The sequence below is a fragment of the Citrus clementina genome, unplaced genomic scaffold, assembly GCF_000493195.1.
Source record: "Citrus clementina cultivar Clemenules unplaced genomic scaffold, Citrus_clementina_v1.0 scaffold_6, whole genome shotgun sequence".
Taxonomy (NCBI): Eukaryota; Viridiplantae; Streptophyta; class Magnoliopsida; order Sapindales; family Rutaceae; genus Citrus; species Citrus x clementina.
Genome location: NW_006262139.1, coordinates 23,970,190 through 23,989,010, shown reverse-complemented (window position 1 = coordinate 23,989,010; position 18,821 = coordinate 23,970,190). Strand labels below are relative to the sequence as shown.

At 43.2% G+C, this 18,821-nt stretch overlaps 2 protein-coding genes across 3 annotated transcripts in view; one reads left to right on the top strand and one right to left on the bottom strand.

Annotated features, from left to right (window-relative positions):
- Positions 1 to 10,954: 10,954 nt before the first annotated feature.
- LOC18038687 (riboflavin synthase) lies at positions 10,955 to 13,324 on the bottom strand. Of its 2 annotated transcripts, none has more exons than XM_006430911.2 (2): positions 12,320 to 13,324; positions 10,955 to 11,408 (listed from the first exon to the last, which is right to left on the bottom strand). In XM_006430911.2, exon 1 carries the CDS (start codon positions 13,175 to 13,177, stop codon positions 12,329 to 12,331), a length of 849 nt encoding a protein of 282 aa, XP_006430974.1. In that variant the 5' UTR covers positions 13,178 to 13,324; the 3' UTR covers positions 10,955 to 11,408; positions 12,320 to 12,328. The 2 variants fall into 2 exon arrangements, with proteins under 2 accessions (XP_006430974.1, XP_024038500.1); XM_024182732.1 differs by having other exon boundaries at positions 10,955 to 11,355.
- A 2,261-nt stretch (positions 13,325 to 15,585) lies between these two features.
- LOC18039195 (calcium/calmodulin-regulated receptor-like kinase 2) overlaps positions 15,586 to 18,821 on the top strand; it is a 3,707-nt gene continuing 471 nt past the window's right edge. Inside the window, exons 1-8 of the mRNA XM_006430909.2 lie at positions 15,586 to 15,804; positions 16,228 to 16,667; positions 16,926 to 17,079; positions 17,634 to 17,760; positions 17,946 to 18,028; positions 18,117 to 18,188; positions 18,417 to 18,620; positions 18,730 to 18,821. The exon at positions 18,730 to 18,821 is cut by the window's right edge and continues 38 nt beyond it. Of these exons, the coding sequence (XP_006430972.2) occupies positions 16,333 to 16,667; positions 16,926 to 17,079; positions 17,634 to 17,760; positions 17,946 to 18,028; positions 18,117 to 18,188; positions 18,417 to 18,620; positions 18,730 to 18,821 (1,067 nt within the window). The 5' untranslated portion in view covers positions 15,586 to 15,804; positions 16,228 to 16,332. The remainder of the gene's footprint in view (positions 15,805 to 16,227; positions 16,668 to 16,925; positions 17,080 to 17,633; positions 17,761 to 17,945; positions 18,029 to 18,116; positions 18,189 to 18,416; positions 18,621 to 18,729) is intronic.

Below are 18,821 nucleotides of genomic sequence, written 5' to 3'. Positions count from 1 at the left end.
TGAGTACTTTATAGGCGATTGAAAGTGCGATGCAAAGAATTGATATGTGTAAAATCTGTTTGGTGACGAAGAATTTAAAGGAGTTAAGGGTGATGGTTTCTGTCCTTTTTTTTTATTAAGTGACTAATGCATAATATAATAGAACAAGGTTTTTTTTTTGTCCTCGCCTAGGTCACCTAATCTTTTGTTGTTTGGAGCCACAATCATCCAGCCATTCACCTTCAAATTTCTTTATCGTAAACCTCAGCAATGTGGATTCCGTGATTCTCATCAGTTTCTCACAGTAATAGATTCCATGCGTGAACGTGAATGTTGTATATCTCCTAGTATGAATCGCCCATAGGAAAAATGACCCTAGTGTTTTGTGTGCTTGATGTGGATAGTTAGAAAGATAGTATGTGCACAGAGAGACTTTTTATGCGGGTGTTAATTAATTGTGTTGGTAAATTCACTGGCGTTGAAAACAAGAGATCTAAGGTTCAAAACCCGCTTATGTGGATGGGAAAGGAATTGGAGTTGCTTTTGTTTTATATATAAACTAGAAAATAGACCCGTGTTTCACGTGGCTTTAAAACAAGAATTTAATATTATTCTTTTTTCTTACTTTACACTTGATGAAATTGATAAAAAATAAGAATTGATTTTTTTTTTTAGATGAGGCAGCCTTATACAAAATAAAAAAAGCTATTAGCTAGCAATACAAATAAAGAAGCAACGCAAGATAAAGAATAAAATGAGAGAATATATTTTAGAGTGATTTTATTCATTCCAATTGTGTGTGTACAAAACAAAAAGATGAGCTCTCCTTTTATAGTTACATAATCACTCCTTGAAGTTAATGAAAAATTATGGATCATAATTTCTTGTGAGATAGTGGGAGTTATAGGGAAGCTAAAGGTTGCTAATGAGAGATAGTGGGGAGACTAAGAGATATATGTTATGAACATTTACATTTATTTTAATAAATTCATAACACTCCCCCTTAGATATTCATTACAAAGAATATGCTTCATTAAAATCTTTACATAATTGTTATTATATAATAACAATCAAATTAATTATGAGAAGATGAAAAGTCAAATTTAAAAGAAAATTTCTCTATTTATTAGATAATAGAGAATATACAAACAAGAGAAATGGTAATACCACATCACCTCCTCAAGTCCCAGCTTTATATAGATATATAGATATAGATTGAGGGAAGATGAAAGAACCTCTCTTCCTATATTAATAAATTCATGTATTTTAAGCTACTAAAGTTTAATTGCTAGTATAATAAAATAAATGAATGCTTCAAAATGCTTATAATTAATTATTATTAATGGTTACATATTGTTGGATTTAAATAGAAAGAGGAAGAAACATGTACAAAGAATATCCACTAATATTTTAGATATTTTAGATAATAGAAAATATAAAAAGATGAGGTTGAGGGAAGATGAAAGAACCTCTCTTCCTATGTTAATTAGTTGATGTATTTTAAGGCACTAAAATTTAATTGCTAGCATAATAAAATTTGAAGAAGCCAAAAGGCACTCAACAAAAGGTTGCATAATTAAATATGAGATTATGGCATTAAAATTAGACCCTAGTGGCATTGTTGAGGGAAGATGAAAGAACCTCTCTTTCTATGTTAATTAATTCATGTATTTTAAGCCACTAAAGTTTAATTGCTAGCATAATAAAATAAATGAATGTTTCAAAAGACTTATAATTAATTCTTATTAATGGTTACATATTGTTGGATTTAAATAGAAAGAGGAAGAAATATGTACAAAGAATATCCACCAATATTTTAGATATTTTAGATATTTTAGATAATAGAGAATATAAAAGGATGAGGTTGAGGGAAGATGAAAGAACCTCTCTTCCTATGTTAATTAGGTGATGTATTTTAAGGCACTAAAATTTAATTGATAGCATAATAAATTTTGAAGAAGCCAAAAGACACTCAATAAAAGGTTGCATAATTAAATATGAGATTATGACATTAAAATTAGGCTTTAGTGGCATTGTTGAGGGAAAATGAAAGAACCTCTCTTCCTATGTTAATTAATTCATGTATTTTATGCCACTAAAGTTTAATTGCTAGCATAATAAAATAAATAAATGTTTCAAAAGACTTATAATTAATTATTATTAATGATTACATATTGTTGAATTTAAATAGAAAGAGAAAAATAGTACAAAGAATATCCACCAATATTTTAGATATGTTAGATAATAGAAAATATAAAAAGATGAGGAATGATATATATTAATAAAGTTACTATTTATTAAATGAGTTAAATACAATCAAATTAATTATGAGAAGATGAAAAGCCAAATCTAAAAAAAAAATCTCTATTTATTAGATAATAGAGAATATACAAAGAAGCAAAATGGTGATGCCACATCACCTCCTCAAGTCCTAGCTTTATATAGATATATATAGATATATAGATATAGATAGATAGATAGATTTGGTTATACGTATATTATACTTACATGGTTAGGATGCCAACTTTAATTATACCTCAAGATGATGATATTCGATGAATCACTAATTAGTTGGTGCTATATAGAATTAACGTTCACAATATTAATGAGATATTGATGCATGATATTAGATAACATGTGACAATGATCGATTAATTGGTGTTAATTAACAATATTCAAGTGTGGTGTTACTCTTATGAATTATAGCCTAGAGTTAATTATAGATCTTCCTTTGTGTACAATTGAAGAAAAAATAATTCTAAACTATTACCTATTTTGATGCAACTGCAATTGTTTGTGTGCGCTTTGTTCTTGTTCATATATGCACGATGCTTGTGGAGGAGTTTTCGAGTGTTGCAGTTCATCAAGATCAAACATTTGTCTTCTCTCTTGCTGTGCCTTTTTTTATATTTGTTTTGGGCGTTGTTTTCCATTTTGGTTATTTTTATGAATGAATAATTATCTAGTTAGCAAGCTAATTATGTCTGCCCAAACTTTGTTCTATCTCATTTTAATTAATAAACAAAATCCTCATCCTCATGAAGTTTGCAAAATGAAAAAAAATAACTCATACCTATATATTCCCTTTCTTATAATATTGTATTTTGTTGAGATTTTATCGAATTATTATTCAAGGGTTTAGCCGGCAAAGAGCTACCAAATCCTCTACTAATTTATCAAAATATTACTTTTATGAAATGTGAAGTAAGTCTAACATTTTTTTTTTTAAATTTCTCAACCAACAAAAATGAAAAGAAGAATGATACATAAAGGAATGCTATTATTGTACGCAGTTGTTGAATTTTGTGTGTTATGTATTCAATGGTTAAATAAATAATTGAGAGAAAAATGCCCCATATCAAAAGGTTTTTTTAAATAATCTTTCCGAAGTCAAATCCTTTGTCGACCAAATCAACTTCCGAGCAAGTAACGTATTTTGATATATTTTCAACTTTAATTAAATAACAACCTTCAGATCCTTTTTTTTTTTTTTTTCCTTTGCATATTCAATCTATTCCAAGATTGAATATATTATAATGGCCACTACTCAATCTTACACGGGTACTTTAGTCATTTTAATAGAGGTTTGGAGCATGAGATTGAGAGCCAGCAGGCTTCCCGCCATTTACCTTTTTATTAAAAAAATTAATAATAGAATAAGTCAATAAGTAGTGTTTGCATCAAAAAATTTATAAGTTCGACAAGTTATAAATAGGGGTGGGCAAATAATCCAATTCGATTCAATCCAAGCCGAATTGATTCGAAAAAATTTAGATTTAGATCGGATTAGATAACATAACTCAATTTGATTGGTTGCTATTTTACCCAACCTGATCCAATACGGAAATAGCACACAGCCTCGGGGGCCACAAAGTAAAATGGGCAGTTTTTGCCGGTTTTGCCGGTTTCAGCCGTAACTCATGATCGGGGCCTCCGATTGCGGTTCCGTTTCGTCTGACGGGACCAGCCGGGCAGGGGCATCGGGATGGGGGGGTAGCAGCCCGGCGGTTTGAACGCCGAAAAATGGGTAAGATCGGGGCCGTTTTTGTCGGTTTTGCGGTTTGGGCCCCCCGGGGGGCAGGATCGGCACACGGGGGACGATTTCGGTCGAGTTCGGGCGGGTACGATCCGGGGCAGGGGCTATAGCACACGGCCTCGGGGGCCGCAAAGTACAATGGGTCGTTTTTGCCGGTTTTGCCGGTTTCGGCCGTAACTCATGATCGGGGCCTCCGATTGCGGTTCCGTTTCGTCCGACGGGACCAGCCCGATGGGGGTATCGGGATGGGGGGGTAGCCGCCCGGCGGTTTGAATGCCGAAAAATGTGTAAGATCGGGGCCGTTTTTGCCGGTTTTGCGGTTTGGGCCCCCCGGGGGGGGGGGGGGGGGGGCCGCGGGGCGGGATCGGCACACAGGGGACGATTTCGGTTGGGTTCGAGCGGGTGCGGTCCGGGGCGGAGGCTATAGCACACAGCCTCGGGTGCCGCAAAGTAAAATGGGCCGTTTTTGCAGGTTTTGCCGGTTTCAGCCGTAACTCATGATCGGGGCCTCCGATTACGGTTCTGTTTCGTCCGACGGGACCAGCCAAGCGGGGGCATCGGGATGGGGGGGGTAGCGGCCCGGCGGTTTGAAAGTTGAAAAATGGACAAGATCGGGGCCGTTTTTGCCGCTTTTGCGGTTTGGGCCCCCAGGGGGGGACCGCGGGGCGGGATCGGCACACGGGGGACGATTTCGGTTGGGTTCGAGCGGGTTCGGGCGGGTGCGGTCCGGGGCGGAGGCTATAGCACACAGCCTCGGGTGCCGCAAAGTAAAATGGGCCGTTTTTGCAGGTTTTGCCGGTTTCAGCCCTAACTCATGATCGGGGCCTCCGATTACGGTTCTGTTTTGTCCGACGGGACCAGCCGAGCGGGGGCATCGGGAGGGGGGGTAGCGGCCCGGCGGTTTGAAAGTTGAAAAATGGGCAAGATCGGGGCCGTTTTTGCCGGTTTTGCGGTTTGGGCCCCCAGGGGGGGACCGCGGGGCGGGATCGGCACACGGGGGACGATTTCGGTTGGGTTCGAGCGGGTTCGGGCGGGTGCGGTCCGGGGCGGAGGCTATAGCACACAGCCTTGGGTGCCGCAAAGTAAAATGGGCCGTTTTTGCAGGTTTTGCCGGTTTCAGCCATAACTCATGATCGGGGCCTTCGATTACGGTTCTGTTTCGTCCGACAGGACCAGCCGAGCGGGGGCATTGGGAGGGGGGGTAGCGGCCCGGCGGTTTGAAAGTTGAAAAATGGGTAAGATCGGGGCCGTTTTTGCCGCTTTTGCGGATTAGGCCCCCCGGGGGGGACCGCGGGGCGGGATCGGCACACGGGGGACGATTTCGGTCGGGTTCGAGCGGGTTCGGACGGGTGCGGTCCGGGGCGGGGGCTATAGCACAAAGCCTCGGGGGCCGCAAAGTAAAATGGGCCGTTTTTGCAGGTTTTGCCGGTTTCAGCCGTAACTCATGATCGGGGCCTCCGATTACGGTTCTGTTTTGTCCGACGGGACCAGCCAAGCGGGGGCATCGGGATGGGGGGGGTAGCGGCCCGGCGGTTTGAAAGTTGAAAAATAGGTAAGATCGGTGCCGTTTTTGCCGCTTTTGCGGTTTGGGCCCCCCGGCGGGCGGTTCATGCGCCGGGGGGACCGCGGGTCGGGATCAGCACACGGGGGATGATTTCGGTCGGGGTTGGTCGGGTACGGTCCAGGGCGGGGGCTATAGCACACGGCCTCGGGGGCCGCAAAGTAAAATGGGCCGTTTTTGCAGGTTTTGCCGGTTTCAGCCGTAACTCATGATCGGGGCCTCCGATTACGGTTCCGTTTCAACCGACGGGACCAGCCGGGTGTGTGCATCGGGATAGGGGGGTAGCCGCCCGGCGGTTTGAATGCCGAAAAATGTGTAAGATCGGGGCCGTTTTTGCCGCTTTTGCGGTTTGGGCCCCCCGGGGGGCGGTTCATGCCCCGGGGGGGACCGCGGGGCGGGATCGGCACACGGGGGACGATTTCGGTCGGGTTCGAGCGGGTTCGGGCGGGTACAGTCCGGGGCGGGGGCTATAGCTCACAGCCTCGGGTGCCGCAAAGTAAAATGGACCGTTTTTGCAGGTTTTGCCGGTTTCAGCCGTAACTCATGATCGGGGCCTCCGATTACGGTTCTGTTTCATCCGACGGGACCAGCCGGGCGGGGGCATCGGGATGGGTGGGTAGCGGCCCGGCGGTTTGAAAGTTGAAAAATGGGTAAGATCGGGGCCGTTTTTGCCGCTTTTGCGGTTTGGGCCCCCCGGGTGGCGGTTCATGCCCCGGGGCGGACCGCGGGGCGGGATCGGCACACGGGGGACAATTTCGGTCGGGTTCGAGCGGGTTCGGTCGGGTGCGGTCTGGGGCAGGGGCTATAGCACACAGCCTCGGGTGCCGCAAAGTAAAATGGGCCGTTTTTGCAGGTTTTGCCGGTTTCAGCCGTAACTCATGATCGGGGCCTCCGATTACGTTTCTGTTTCGTCCGACGGGACCAGCCGAGTGGGGGCATCGGGATGGGGGGGTAGCGGCCCGGCGGTTTGAAAGTTGAAAAATGGGTAAGATCGGGGCTGTTTTTGCCGCTTTTGCGGTTTGGGCCCCTCGGGGGGCGGTTCATGCGCCGGGGGGGACCGCAGGGCGGGATCGGCACACGGGGGATGATTTTGGTCGGGTTTGGATGGGTGCGGTCCAGGGCGGGGGCTATAGCACACGGCCATGGGGGCCGCAAAGTAAAATGGGACGTTTTTGCAGGTTTTGCCGGTTTCAGCCGTAACTCATGATCGGGGCCTCCGATTACGGTTCCGTTTCAACCGACGGGACCAGACGGGTGTGTGCATCGGGATGGGGGGGGTAGCCACCCGGCGGTTTGAATGCCGAAAAATGTGTAAGATCGGGGCCGTTTTTGCCGCTTTTGCGGTTTGGGTCCCCCGGGGGCGGTTCATGCCCCGGGTGGGGATCGGCACACGGGGGATGATTTCGGTCGGGTTCGAGCGGGTTCGGGCGGGTGCGGTCCGGGGCGGGGGCTATAGCACACAGCCTCGGGTGCCGCAAAGTAAAATGGACCGTTTTTGCAGGTTTTGCCGGTTTCAGCCGTAACTCATGATCGGGGCCTTCGATTACGGTTCTGTTTCGTCCGACGGGACCAGCCGATCGGGGACATCGGGAGGGAGGGTAGCGGCCCAGCGGTTTGAAAGTTGAAAAATGGGTAAGATCGGGGCCGTTTTTGCCTGTTTTGCGGTTTGGGCCCCCCATGGGGCGGTTAATTCCCCGGGGGGGACCGCAGGGCGAGATCGGCAAACGGGGGACGATTTCGGTCGGTTTGGGGCGGGGGCAGTCCGAGACAGGGCGGGCGGGGCGGGGGCTATAGCACACGGCCTCGGGGGCCATAATTTAAATTGGGCCGTTTTTGCCGGTTTTACCGGTTTCGGCCGTAACTCATGATCGGGGCCTCCGATTGCGGTTCCGTTTCATCCGACGGGACCAGCCGGGCGGGGGCATCGGGATGGGGGGGTAGCCGCCCGGTGGTTTGAACGCCGAAAAATGGGTAAGATCGGGGCCGTTTTTGCCGGTTTTGCGGTTTGGGGCCCCCGGGGGGCGGTTCATGCCCCGGGGGGGACCGCGGGGCGGGATCGTCACACGGGGGATGATTTGGGTCGGGTTTGGGAGGGTGCGGTCCGGGGCGGGGGCTATTGCACACGGCCTCGTGAGCCGCAAAGTAAAATCGGCTGTTTTTGCAGGTTTTGCTAGTTTCGACCGTAACTCATGATCGGGGCCTCCGTTTGCGGTTCCGTTTCATCCGACGGCACCAGCCGGGCGGGGGCATCGGGATGGGGGGATAGCCAGTCGGTGGTTTGAACGCCGAAAAATGGGTAAGATCAGGGCCGTTTTTGTCGGTTTTGCGGTTTGGGATCCCCCGGGGGCGGTTCATGCCCCGGGGGGGACTGCGGGGTAGGATCGGCACACAGGGGACGAATTCGGTCGGGTTCGGGCGGGTCCAGTCCGGGGCGGGGGATATAGCACACGGCCTCAGGGGCCGCAAAGTAAAATGGGCCATTTTTGCAGGTTCTGCCGGTTTCAGCCGTAACTCATGATTGGGGCCTCCGATTGCGGTTCCGTTTCATCCCATGGGACCAGCCGAGCGGGGGCATCGGGATGGGGGGGTAGCCGCCCGGCGGTTTGAACGCCGAAAAATGGGTAAGATCGGGGCCGTTTTTTTCGGTTTTGCGGTTTGGGCCCCGCGGGGCGGGATCGGCACATGGGGGACGATTTCGGTCGGGTTCGGGCGGGTGCGGTCCGGGGCGGGGCAGGGGCTATATAGCACACGGCCTCGGGGGCCGCAAAGTAAAATGGGCCGTTTTTGCCGGTTTTGCCGGTTTCGGCCGTAACTCATGATTGGGGCCTCCAATTACGGTTCCGTGTCGTCCGACAGGACCAGCCGAGCGGGGGCATCGGGATGGGGGGGTAGCCGCCCGGCTGTTTGAACTCCGAAAAATGGGTAAGATCGGGGCCGTTTTGGCCGGTTTTGCAGTTTGGGCCCCACGGGGTGCGGTTCATGCTCCGGGGGGGACCGCGGGGCAGGATCAGCACACAGGGGACGATTTCGGTCGGGTTCGGGCGGGTGCGGACCGGGGCGGGCGGGGCGGGGGCTATAGCACACGGCCTCGGGGGCTGCAAAGTAAAATGGGTCGTTTTTGCAGGTTTTGCCAGTTTAGGTCGTAACTCATGATCGGGGCCTCCGATTACGGTTCCATTTTATCCGACGGGATCAGGCGGGCGGCGACATCGGGATGGGGGGGTAGCCGCCCGGCGGTTTGAACGCCGAAAAATGGGTAAGATCAGGACCGTTTTTGCCGGTTTTGCAATTTGGGCCCCCAGGGGGGGACTGCTGGGCGGGATCGGCACAAAGTGGACGATTTCGGTCGGGTTCGGGCGGGTGTGGTCCGGGAAGGGGGCTATAGCACACGGCCTCGGGGGCCGCAAAGTAAAATGGGCCATTTTTGCCGGTTTTGCCGGTTTCGACCGTAACTCATTATCGGGGCCTCCGATTGCGGTTCCGTTTCGTCCGACGGGACCAGTCGGGCGGGGGCATCGGGATGGGGGAGTAGCCGTGCGGCGGTTTGAACGCCGAAAAATGGGTAAGATCGGCGCCGTTTTGCCGGTTTCGTCCCCGGGGGGGCCGCGGGCCGGTATCGGCACACGGCGGACGCGTTCGGTCGGGTTTGGGCGGGTGCGGTCGGCGTCAGTGGCGCCCGGGGGGCTATAGCGCACGGCCTCGGGGGCCGCAAAGAAGGGGTCGTAACTCATGTTCGGGACCTCCGATTTCGTTTTCGTTTCTTCCCACGGGACCAGCGGTCCGGGGGCATCGGGATGGGGGGGGTAGCCGCGCGGCCGTTTGAACGCTGAAAAATGGACAAGATCGGGGGCCGCTTAGTGAGTTTAGCCGGTTTCGGCCGTAACTCATGATCCAGGCCTCCGATTCCATTTCTGTTTCGTCCCACGGGACCACCGGTCCGGGGGCATCGAGATGGGGGGGTAGCCGCGTGTCGGTTTGAACGCTGAAAAATGGGTAAGATCGGGGCCGTTTGGCCAGTTTCGGCCCCCCGGGGGGCGGTTCATGTCCCATGGGGGACCGCGGAGCGGGATCGGCACACGGCGGACGCGTTCAGTCGGGTTCGGGCAGGTGCGGTCGGCGGCGGGGGCTCCCGGGGGGCTATAGCGCACGGCCTCGAGGGCCGCAAAGAAGGGGCCATAACTCTTGATTGGGGCCTCCGATTCTGTTTCCGTTTTGTCTCACGGGACCAACGATCCGGGGGTATCGGGATGAGAGGGTAACTGCGCGGCGGTTTGAACGCCAAAAAATGGGCAAGATCGGGCGTTAGTAGGTTAAAAAATTACGGCCGAAACCGGCAAAACCTACTAAGCGGCCCTCAATCTTGCCCATTTTTCGGCATTCAAATCTCTGCCCGGCTAAGCACCGCAGTCGGTAGTATTGCCAACTCACAAACGCAATCGCGTGAAGCCAAGCCACCACGAGTATGCGACGTGCCGACACGATTTGTTGCCACTTGCTTCACCGGCCATCGCGACTGCTTCTGCAAGTTGCTCCACCCCAACCGACAGCCATCATTACCAAGTTCCTCTAACCCGAATTTTCCATGGTATATTACTATATTATATTAAATAATTATAAAGGGGTTTATTGTTAGTTATATTGATGTGTCAAATCACGGTGCAATTGCAATCACCAAAGTTTATGAAATTGAATGCAATTTCTAGATGAGAACAAGAAACAAAAGAAGAGTTGAGAGAGTCTCTATAAGAAGAAGAAACAAAGTTTATTGATGTGTTATTCCTAACCTGATTGGATTGAATTACATGTTTGGGTTGAGTTCGAATGACCTTTTTCCCAACTCGATTAACCCAATATCCAATCCAATTGATTCAAACTCAATCAAAACCCGAATTTACCTACCCTTAGTTACAGGCTTACACCAAACTAAAGATGATCTCATCTTAACTCGGGCATGGAGTAGGTGAGGCTTATTAAATCCTGAATACATATGTCCGCATTCAGTTCTCATTCTATGTTTCTTGCATGTACTGATGCTACATTCCAAAGATTTATTTGCCACGGGATAGGATATGTATGCTCAAAATATCTTTAATTCTTCTTCTTATTATCTTGAGAAGCAAAATTGAAAATAGTTCTTGACAAATTCAGATTTTATCAAATTACAAGCGCACTTCTGTCAAATTATAGGTGCACTTCTGTGACCAAGTCACCAACAGTTATCTCACTAGATATTGAAAAAAAAATGCATAATCTCTCAACAATCATTGACTACTTAAGCACAAACCAGACCCAAAGTTACAATCAAGTGTAAAATTAAAATTTCTTAACAAGGACAAAGCAATAATCTCGATTCGAATGCATAAAACCTAAATGGAAAAGCAGTAACAACATGGAAGGGATGGATCCATTGCATAAATACAATCCTCAACTATAGCTCCAGTGCTCTAGTGGATCGCATGGTTTAACTACAGATTTTAAGTTCGGTTCTAAACTTCCGTTCATGTCAAAGCTATACAGTACAGCCACTAATATTACAATTGCAGTCTCTGTTCTCTGTCAGACATCAGTGAGCTTAAATTGCTGTAATGTAATCCTTAGTTTTCATCACAAGGGCATGAAATCATATGGTCATCATGATGACTCTAAAGGAAGACGAATACACTCTACCATCTACCTTGTCATGTCCAGGGTACGAAGAAAAAGAGTCCAATATCTAGAGTTTAATCTCCATGCAAAAGGTCACTCACAATATGAAATGCATCCACGCTGCGCCAGGTAGCTACAAGAGATGCCATTTATGAGAATATTACCAATCTTGTAGCGCGCTCCTTCCTTCAAATGAAAGAAAAAAATGAAAATGTGCTAATACAAAAACAACTGCCACTGCCTTATTGATGGTTTTGCAGTCCCTAGTTCCACCAATAGCTATCAGAATGCAGAACAGAAACAAGAATGACGGGGGAATTGATTATACTACAAAAAGAATAATAAGCTGTCATAATTGAAAGCTAGGCTTCATTAAGAAAACCATCTAGTGATCAAACAAAAAACCTCACCTCACTCCACCTAAGACATTAAAAACACTTATTTTGATTTTTATTTAACTTAAAATCTCAGCATCTGCTTGCCTCAATAGAAAGAAAAATGCTTCATCTCCACGGGGCCGCTATCCCAAACTAAATTAATGGTTCGAGACTAAAAGCTGAGATCTATGATAATGCCGTACTTTTGAAATTAATCAACGGTTGACATAACACATCAGAATTCATATACAAAACAGAAGATTTTCAATCCATTGCAGCCACTTCTAAAATGCATTAACTAAAGAATATTTCGGAGAAACATACAAACAACATACAATTAATTGCAAGTAGATAAAAGTTAATTTATAACAATATCTTTGCTCTATCCGATTTGTTAGGCAAGTCAAAGTACATTCCTAATCAACTAAATAAACCCTTGTATCAACGCCAACTCAACAATATCTGAACCCAACTACTTAAGGTCTATGATAAGAATGTTCCAAATAGTAGTATTACAGTTCTGCCACATTATTTTCAGTTTAGCACAATAATCTGAAATTTGCTAAGCCCAAAATTAACATTCAAAGCCACCATTGCAGTAGCAAATAACATCAGCAGCAGCTTTCCCGCAGATCACCACTCTGCCACCAGAACTTAAGCAAAACGAGAAAAATGTTTAAAGAAAAAACCTGCAATGTCTTAAAAACCACATTTGAGTACCTTGAACCATCACAAAGAAGCTTTGAAAGAGTCCACAAACCCACTACTGAGCAGCCTCTCCACATACTTGCCTAATATATCAACCTCCAGGTTCACTTTTTGCCCCACTTTCTTCAGAGGAATAACAACTTTCTGCTGCGTATACGCCACAAGCATGAAGTTAAAACACTCCTCCTCATCAAACACATCCACCACCGTTAAACTAGTACCATCGATGGCTATAAACCCTTTAGGGACTATATACTTCAATAAACTTTTATCTGTTTTCACTTTAATCCACAAAGAATCCTCTTCAGGCTCCATTGACACAATCACCCCCGTGCCATCCACATGCCCCTGCACAAAATGCCCGCCCATACGACTCGTCGGCTGTACTGCCCTCTCCAAATTCACCAGCGAACCCGGTTCCAATTCAATCAAAGAAGTCTTTCTCAAAGTCTCAGGCGATAATCCAACGGTAAAATCTTCCAATTGGGTACCAAATTCCGTAACAGTGAGACACGTTCCATTAACAGCAATGCTGTCGCCTAAGTGGACGCCTTCAAGAACAGTTTTCGCACGTATTTTCATGACGAATCCGCCGTCGTTGGAAGCACCCAGCTGCTCGATTTCCCCCATTTCTTCGACGATCCCGGTGAAAAGGCAGCGGATCATCCGGTTGTGAAACTGGGTTCCAGATTTGAATTTGGGTTTGGGTATGGTGGTGAGGTGAGAGAGAGAGCTGGGTTTGAAATAGGGGTTGAATTTGAGGTACGATTTTGAAGGGATCGTTAGGAAATTGGATACTAGGGTTTTAGGGGGATAGGATTCTGGGATTTTGAAGGAGGGTGTGAGAGAGAATTTAGCTGAAGCAGCCATTTTTTTTCGTTGTTTGATATTTCTTACAAAACCCCTAAACCGTAATTTTCTTTTCTTTTGCAGAGCAAGAGTACATAGCTTGTAACGACGTGGTTCGTTCGAATAAATTTTTCAACTCCTTGGCACTCGGCAGTTGGCACAGCCTTAGTAAACCGACCTCTTGTTGAAATAGCTATATTGAATGCGATAAGCCCTCTTAATATTTATCATTCGTATACATCAAATTTATGTTTTTATTAAAAATATTATAAAAATTTAAGAATAAGAATGTATCAATTATTTATTTTAAATTGATAAAAATTATCTACCGACCACTAAAACGTTAGTTGCCGTTTGAAAGTTAACGAAATTATAGTAAATTGACGATTTTACCCTTAAAAATTATCACTTGTATACTCTTAAAATCTTTTATTATCACTTATATACCCTTAAATTATCACTTGTATTATATAAAAAGATAATATTACTCCTCTGACATTATCATATTTAAACGGCAACTAACGGTTTGGTGGATGGCATATATATTTTGTCAACTTAAAGTGGACGACTGATATACCCTAAAAGTATTGTAGTAAATTTAATAATGGAGTAAACTAAGGGTATATGATTGATAATTTTCCTAATATTTATAGGTACTAATTAGTTTGATTCGGCGACTGCATTGTTCATTCATTCATTAGTCATTGAAACTATTTCACTTATTGTGTGTGTGTATATATATATATTGAAATGAAAGTAAACCTTTCATTGAGAGAACTCATTAAATAGGTACAAAAATTGTGTTAGGACATTGCCCATCCAGCAAATAGGTTCCACATTTTCAAGAAGTAACTTTGCTAAAAAATGAGCAAAACCATTACAATTTCTTACAACATGTCGGAACTTGATTATCTTCAAACGTTTTAGCTTGTCTTGAATTTTAGAGATTATCGAAAAAATTTCAGTTCTACTACCCTTCATGTTTAAAACCACGCTCACAATCTCTTGGGCATCTGTTTCAAGTATCAAAGGAAGGCAATCCACTTGCTCTGCAATTTCTATCCTCAATCTAGCAGCTTCAGCTTCGGCGTACATAGCATCTCCGTAAAACTTGGATTGTTGCATAGTAGCGGCTACGAACTTTCCATATGAGTCTCTAATTACTAAACCCAAACCTGTAATATGATCTTCTAGTTTAGTTGTAGCATCCACATTAACCTTTATCCCATTATATCTCAAGATGATGATATTCAATGAATCACTAATTAGTTGGTGCTATATAGAATTAACGTTCACAATATTAATGAGATATTGATGCATGATATTAGATAACATGTGACAATGATCGATTAATTGGTGTTAATTAACAATATTCAAGTGTGGTGTTACTCTTATGAATTATAGCCTAGAGTTAATTATAGATCTTCTTTTGTGTACAGGTGAAGAAAAAATAATACTAAACTATTACATATTTTGATGCAACTGCAATTGTTTGTGTGTGCTTTGTTCTTGTTCATATATGCATGATGCTTGTGGAGGAGTTTTCGAGTGTTGCAGTTCATCAAGATCACATATTTGTTTTCTCTCTTGTTGTGCCTTTTTTTATATTTGTTTTGGGCGTTGTTTTCCATTTTGGTTATTTTTATGAATGAATAATTATCTAGTTAGCAAGCTAATTATGTCTGCGCAAACTTTGTTCTATCTCATTTTAATTAATAAACAAAATCCTCATCCTCATGAAGTTTGCAAAATAAAAAAAAAAAAAAAACTCATACCTATATATTCCCTTTCTTATAATATTGTATTTTGTTGAGATTTTATAGAATTATTATTCAAGGGTTTAGCCGGCAAAGAGCACCAAATCCTCTACTAATTTATCAAAATATTACTTTTATGAAATGTGAAGTAAGTCTAACATTTTTTTTTTTAAATTCTCAACCAACAAAAAATGAAAAGAAGAATGATACATAAAGGATGCCATTATTGTACGCAGTTGTTGAATTTTGTGTTTTATGTATTCAATGGTTTAATATATAATTGAGATAAAAATGCCCCATATCAAAAGGACTTTTTAAATAATCTTTCCGAAGTCAAATCCTTTGTCGACCAAATCAACTTTAGTCATTTCAATAGAGGTTTGGAGCATGAGATTGAGAGCCAGCAGGCTTCATAAGTAAAACTTCTTGATCCTACAAAAGGTCACATAGCATAGGTGAAATCCTGGGTAATTAATTATACAAAAATTATGGATACGATCATATCAAAGTATCATTACTTAAAAATATTAAGGAAAAAAAAAAAAAAAAGGACTGGCGGATGCGTCTAAGTTTTACTCTTTACTAAAATCCAAATGACCGAAATTCACTGGCTGTGCCCTCCATAGAAAAAATTAGGACACTAAGACCAACCAACCGCGTTTCTTTATTTATTTTGCTTTTTACTCGTCCGAGCGAGCCTCCAACTCAGACTCTTTCTGTCTTTAGTCTTTTTCTTTTTTTAATATCTTTACAGTTTCTAAACTTCTTTTCTTGAACTGGGGTCATTGCGAATCAAAAGTTCAAGTTAATATAGCTTCTGGGTTGGCGCACAGAAGTTGACTGATCATCTAATCAGTCTTGTGGGTTTTGTTTTTTCTTTCGGCTGATAAGGTATGTAGTTCTTCATATTGATTCATTTCATTTTTTTTTTTCTTGGGCTGTGTTTTAGATGTGTTTGCGTCCTCAATTCTGTTCTTTTAATGGGCGTGGCTGCTATTGGACCTTTAACGAAAGTGTTTGATGTTAAAAGTTTGAAACTTGGGCTTTCTGCTATTTGAAAATCTGGATAATTTTTTTAAATGTGGATGTTCAATAATGCTTCAGCCTGGAGATCATGTGATCTGTAAATGAATAATTTGGCATCTAAGAGTGTATTAGTAGCATAAGAAGAATTAAGGCATTCTGAGCTGAGAAACATATTGGCAAGTGATTCAAAGAGGTTTATTTTCCCACTGAAGATCATGTTATATGTTCCCAGTGTTATTTATGCTTCATATTTTGACTTGCTGTGTTCTTTAATTCTTCCATGAAAAGGTGTTCCGACTTGTGTGAAATTCGGTTCCTTGTTGGGCAACGGGCTTGGCGTGCTGTTCTCCTGCAAGATGTTTTCATTGCCTGAATGTTATAAGAGACCAAAGAATGGTTCATAAAAGCGATTTAGTTATTATTGGCATCTGTGTTGGTTTGGCCCTTGGTATCTTGATAGCTACACTTGTATTTTTCGGCCTAAGGTGGTACAAGAAGCATGATCATTTCCGGCGGTGCTCTAATGAACGTAGTGTTGCTACGCATCCTATACGCATAAATGGTTTGGGTACAAGCATTGATTTTAGTGCGCCTGTTGCAAATTCTGTGGCTGTTAAGGCATCAGGGTTCCCTCAGAAAAAATCTCAGGTTTCTTGGTGGAGTAATCACAGTAAAGATCGGTTCACTTCTGCTCCTTCTGCTTCAGGCATACCTAGATATGCTTACAAGTGAGTAGATTCCTAAATTATAGACAAGCTTGATATTCTTTAATGGTATACCAAAGTTATGTCATGTTAGACAATTTCTTAGTCTGAAGGAGTAACTCAACCTATATAGAGTAGACCTAGAAATAAGCTGTAGTGCAGCTCCCCACTGATTTTTACAGAGCTGAATGGTTATTAGATATAGAACTTCTGAAGTTTTTGGTGTAACACAGAAAGTATTGAATTCAATATAATGCGGTATATCATAACTTTGCTTTTCAGGGATATTCAGAAAGCTACCCAAAACTTCACTAACATACTGGGACAAGGGGCTTTTGGTCCGGTATATAAAGCTACGATGCCTTCTGGAGGAGTAGCAGCTATAAAGGTGCTGGCCTCTGATTCACATCAAGGAGAAAAAGAGTTTCAAACAGAGGTAAGGGCTCATTAAGAACATATTATGGATCATGGCAGCCTCTTTATTTTGTACAGACATTTTGAGGGTTTAGCAACTGGCCTTATTGTGTTTGTATTTTCAAGAGTTATACAGTTTCTTTGATGAGAAATTTTTTTTTTTCAAATCTATGATTTTTCACCAGCCCATTGCCTGAGAGAACCAGGAATCACAAATTATTGATTTGCAGATAGAATGTTTTATTCTTATGCCCCAAGAACAGTTGAATTTATTTAGTTGGTGAAGAATATTTTGAATTTATTCTGTTAGGAATTGTTTTAAGGATAATCCCTGTTAGTTTTCATTTAGGAGAAAATGGATAAAGCAACAAATCTCTAGACATTGCCTGACCAACAATTTTGTGTTCCTATTTCTCTTACATTATTACATACTGTTCATTTTATTATGGAGAAGTTCCAATTGTCGCGAGTTATATCCATTTTTTCTTCAGGTTTCTAAATTAGTTTCAAGATTCTTCTGTATTTATGCTTGAACCACCCGCTGGTCTTCCATTATATTGCTTGGTGTTTTTGCAGGTAAGTCTGCTGGGACGATTGCATCATAGGAATCTTGTGAATTTGATAGGATATTGTGTAGATAAAGGAAAATACATGCTGATTTACGAGTTTATGAGTAATGGGAGCTTGTCAAACCTTATATACAGTAAGCTTAAAGGCCTACATTTTATGTTTTATGAGAATTTCTTTCCTTGTGATAACTGCATATTGGAATACTTAATACGAAAAATATTCCTACATAAAAGCCATTGAATGGCAGAATTATGTTGAATTGTAGCTTATCATTTGCTGAAACTTCTGTTGAAAACATCCTGCTGTTCATGCATTCAGGTGAAGAACGGGTTTTGAATTGGGAAGAAAGGCTTCAAATAGCTCTTGATATATCACATGGAATTGAGTATCTTCATGAAGGGGTATGTGTAATGATATAATGTCATGTTTTCTTGGCGAAATAAATGACTCATCTATTCTAAGCCCTTCATGTGATAATTATTTGAACAGGCAGTTCCACCTGTTATACATCGCGATTTAAAGTCTGCTAATATACTACTGGACCACTTCATGAGAGCTAAGGTGAGCTAGCACTCAAAAGCATGCATCTTCTTCCATTGTTAGACATTAGTTGGAAATTATCAGAAGATCGGATTGAAAATGCAGATAACATAGTATTTTAGTAATTTCCTTTTTCAGTTTAGCCAACATCTTGAAAGGAAGAAAGTGGGGTTCATGGTTGTCTCATTCGTCAGTTATAGGCATCTAAATTCCCTTGGCTTATTGACCTTTATGATTGCTGTATAATAGGTTGCTGATTTCGGGCTGTCAAAAGAAGAGGTCTTTGATGGTCGGAACTCTGGCCTCAAAGGTACCTATGGATACATAGACCCTGCTTACATTTCAACAAACAAGTTCACAATGAAGAGTGATATCTTCAGTTTTGGCGTTATCATCTTTGAGCTCATAACAGCCATCCACCCACACCAAAACTTGATGGAATACGTGAATCTTGTAAGTCTTCTATTTTCTGTTATAGAATCTTTGTCCTCTAGTACCTCTAAATTAATCATATCAACCTGAACCTATTATGATAGTCGCATTTTGTCCTTTTCTTTTGAAGGCATCTATGAGTCAAGATGGAGTGGATGAAATACTTGATAAGCAACTAGTTGGAGCATGCGATATTCAAGAAGTAAGAGAGCTGGCTAGAAT

Coding starts and splice junctions, on each gene's coding strand:
- LOC18038687 (XM_006430911.2), bottom strand. CDS start 13,177: ATGGCTGCTTCAGCTAAATTCTCTCTCACACCCTCCTTCAAAATCCCA.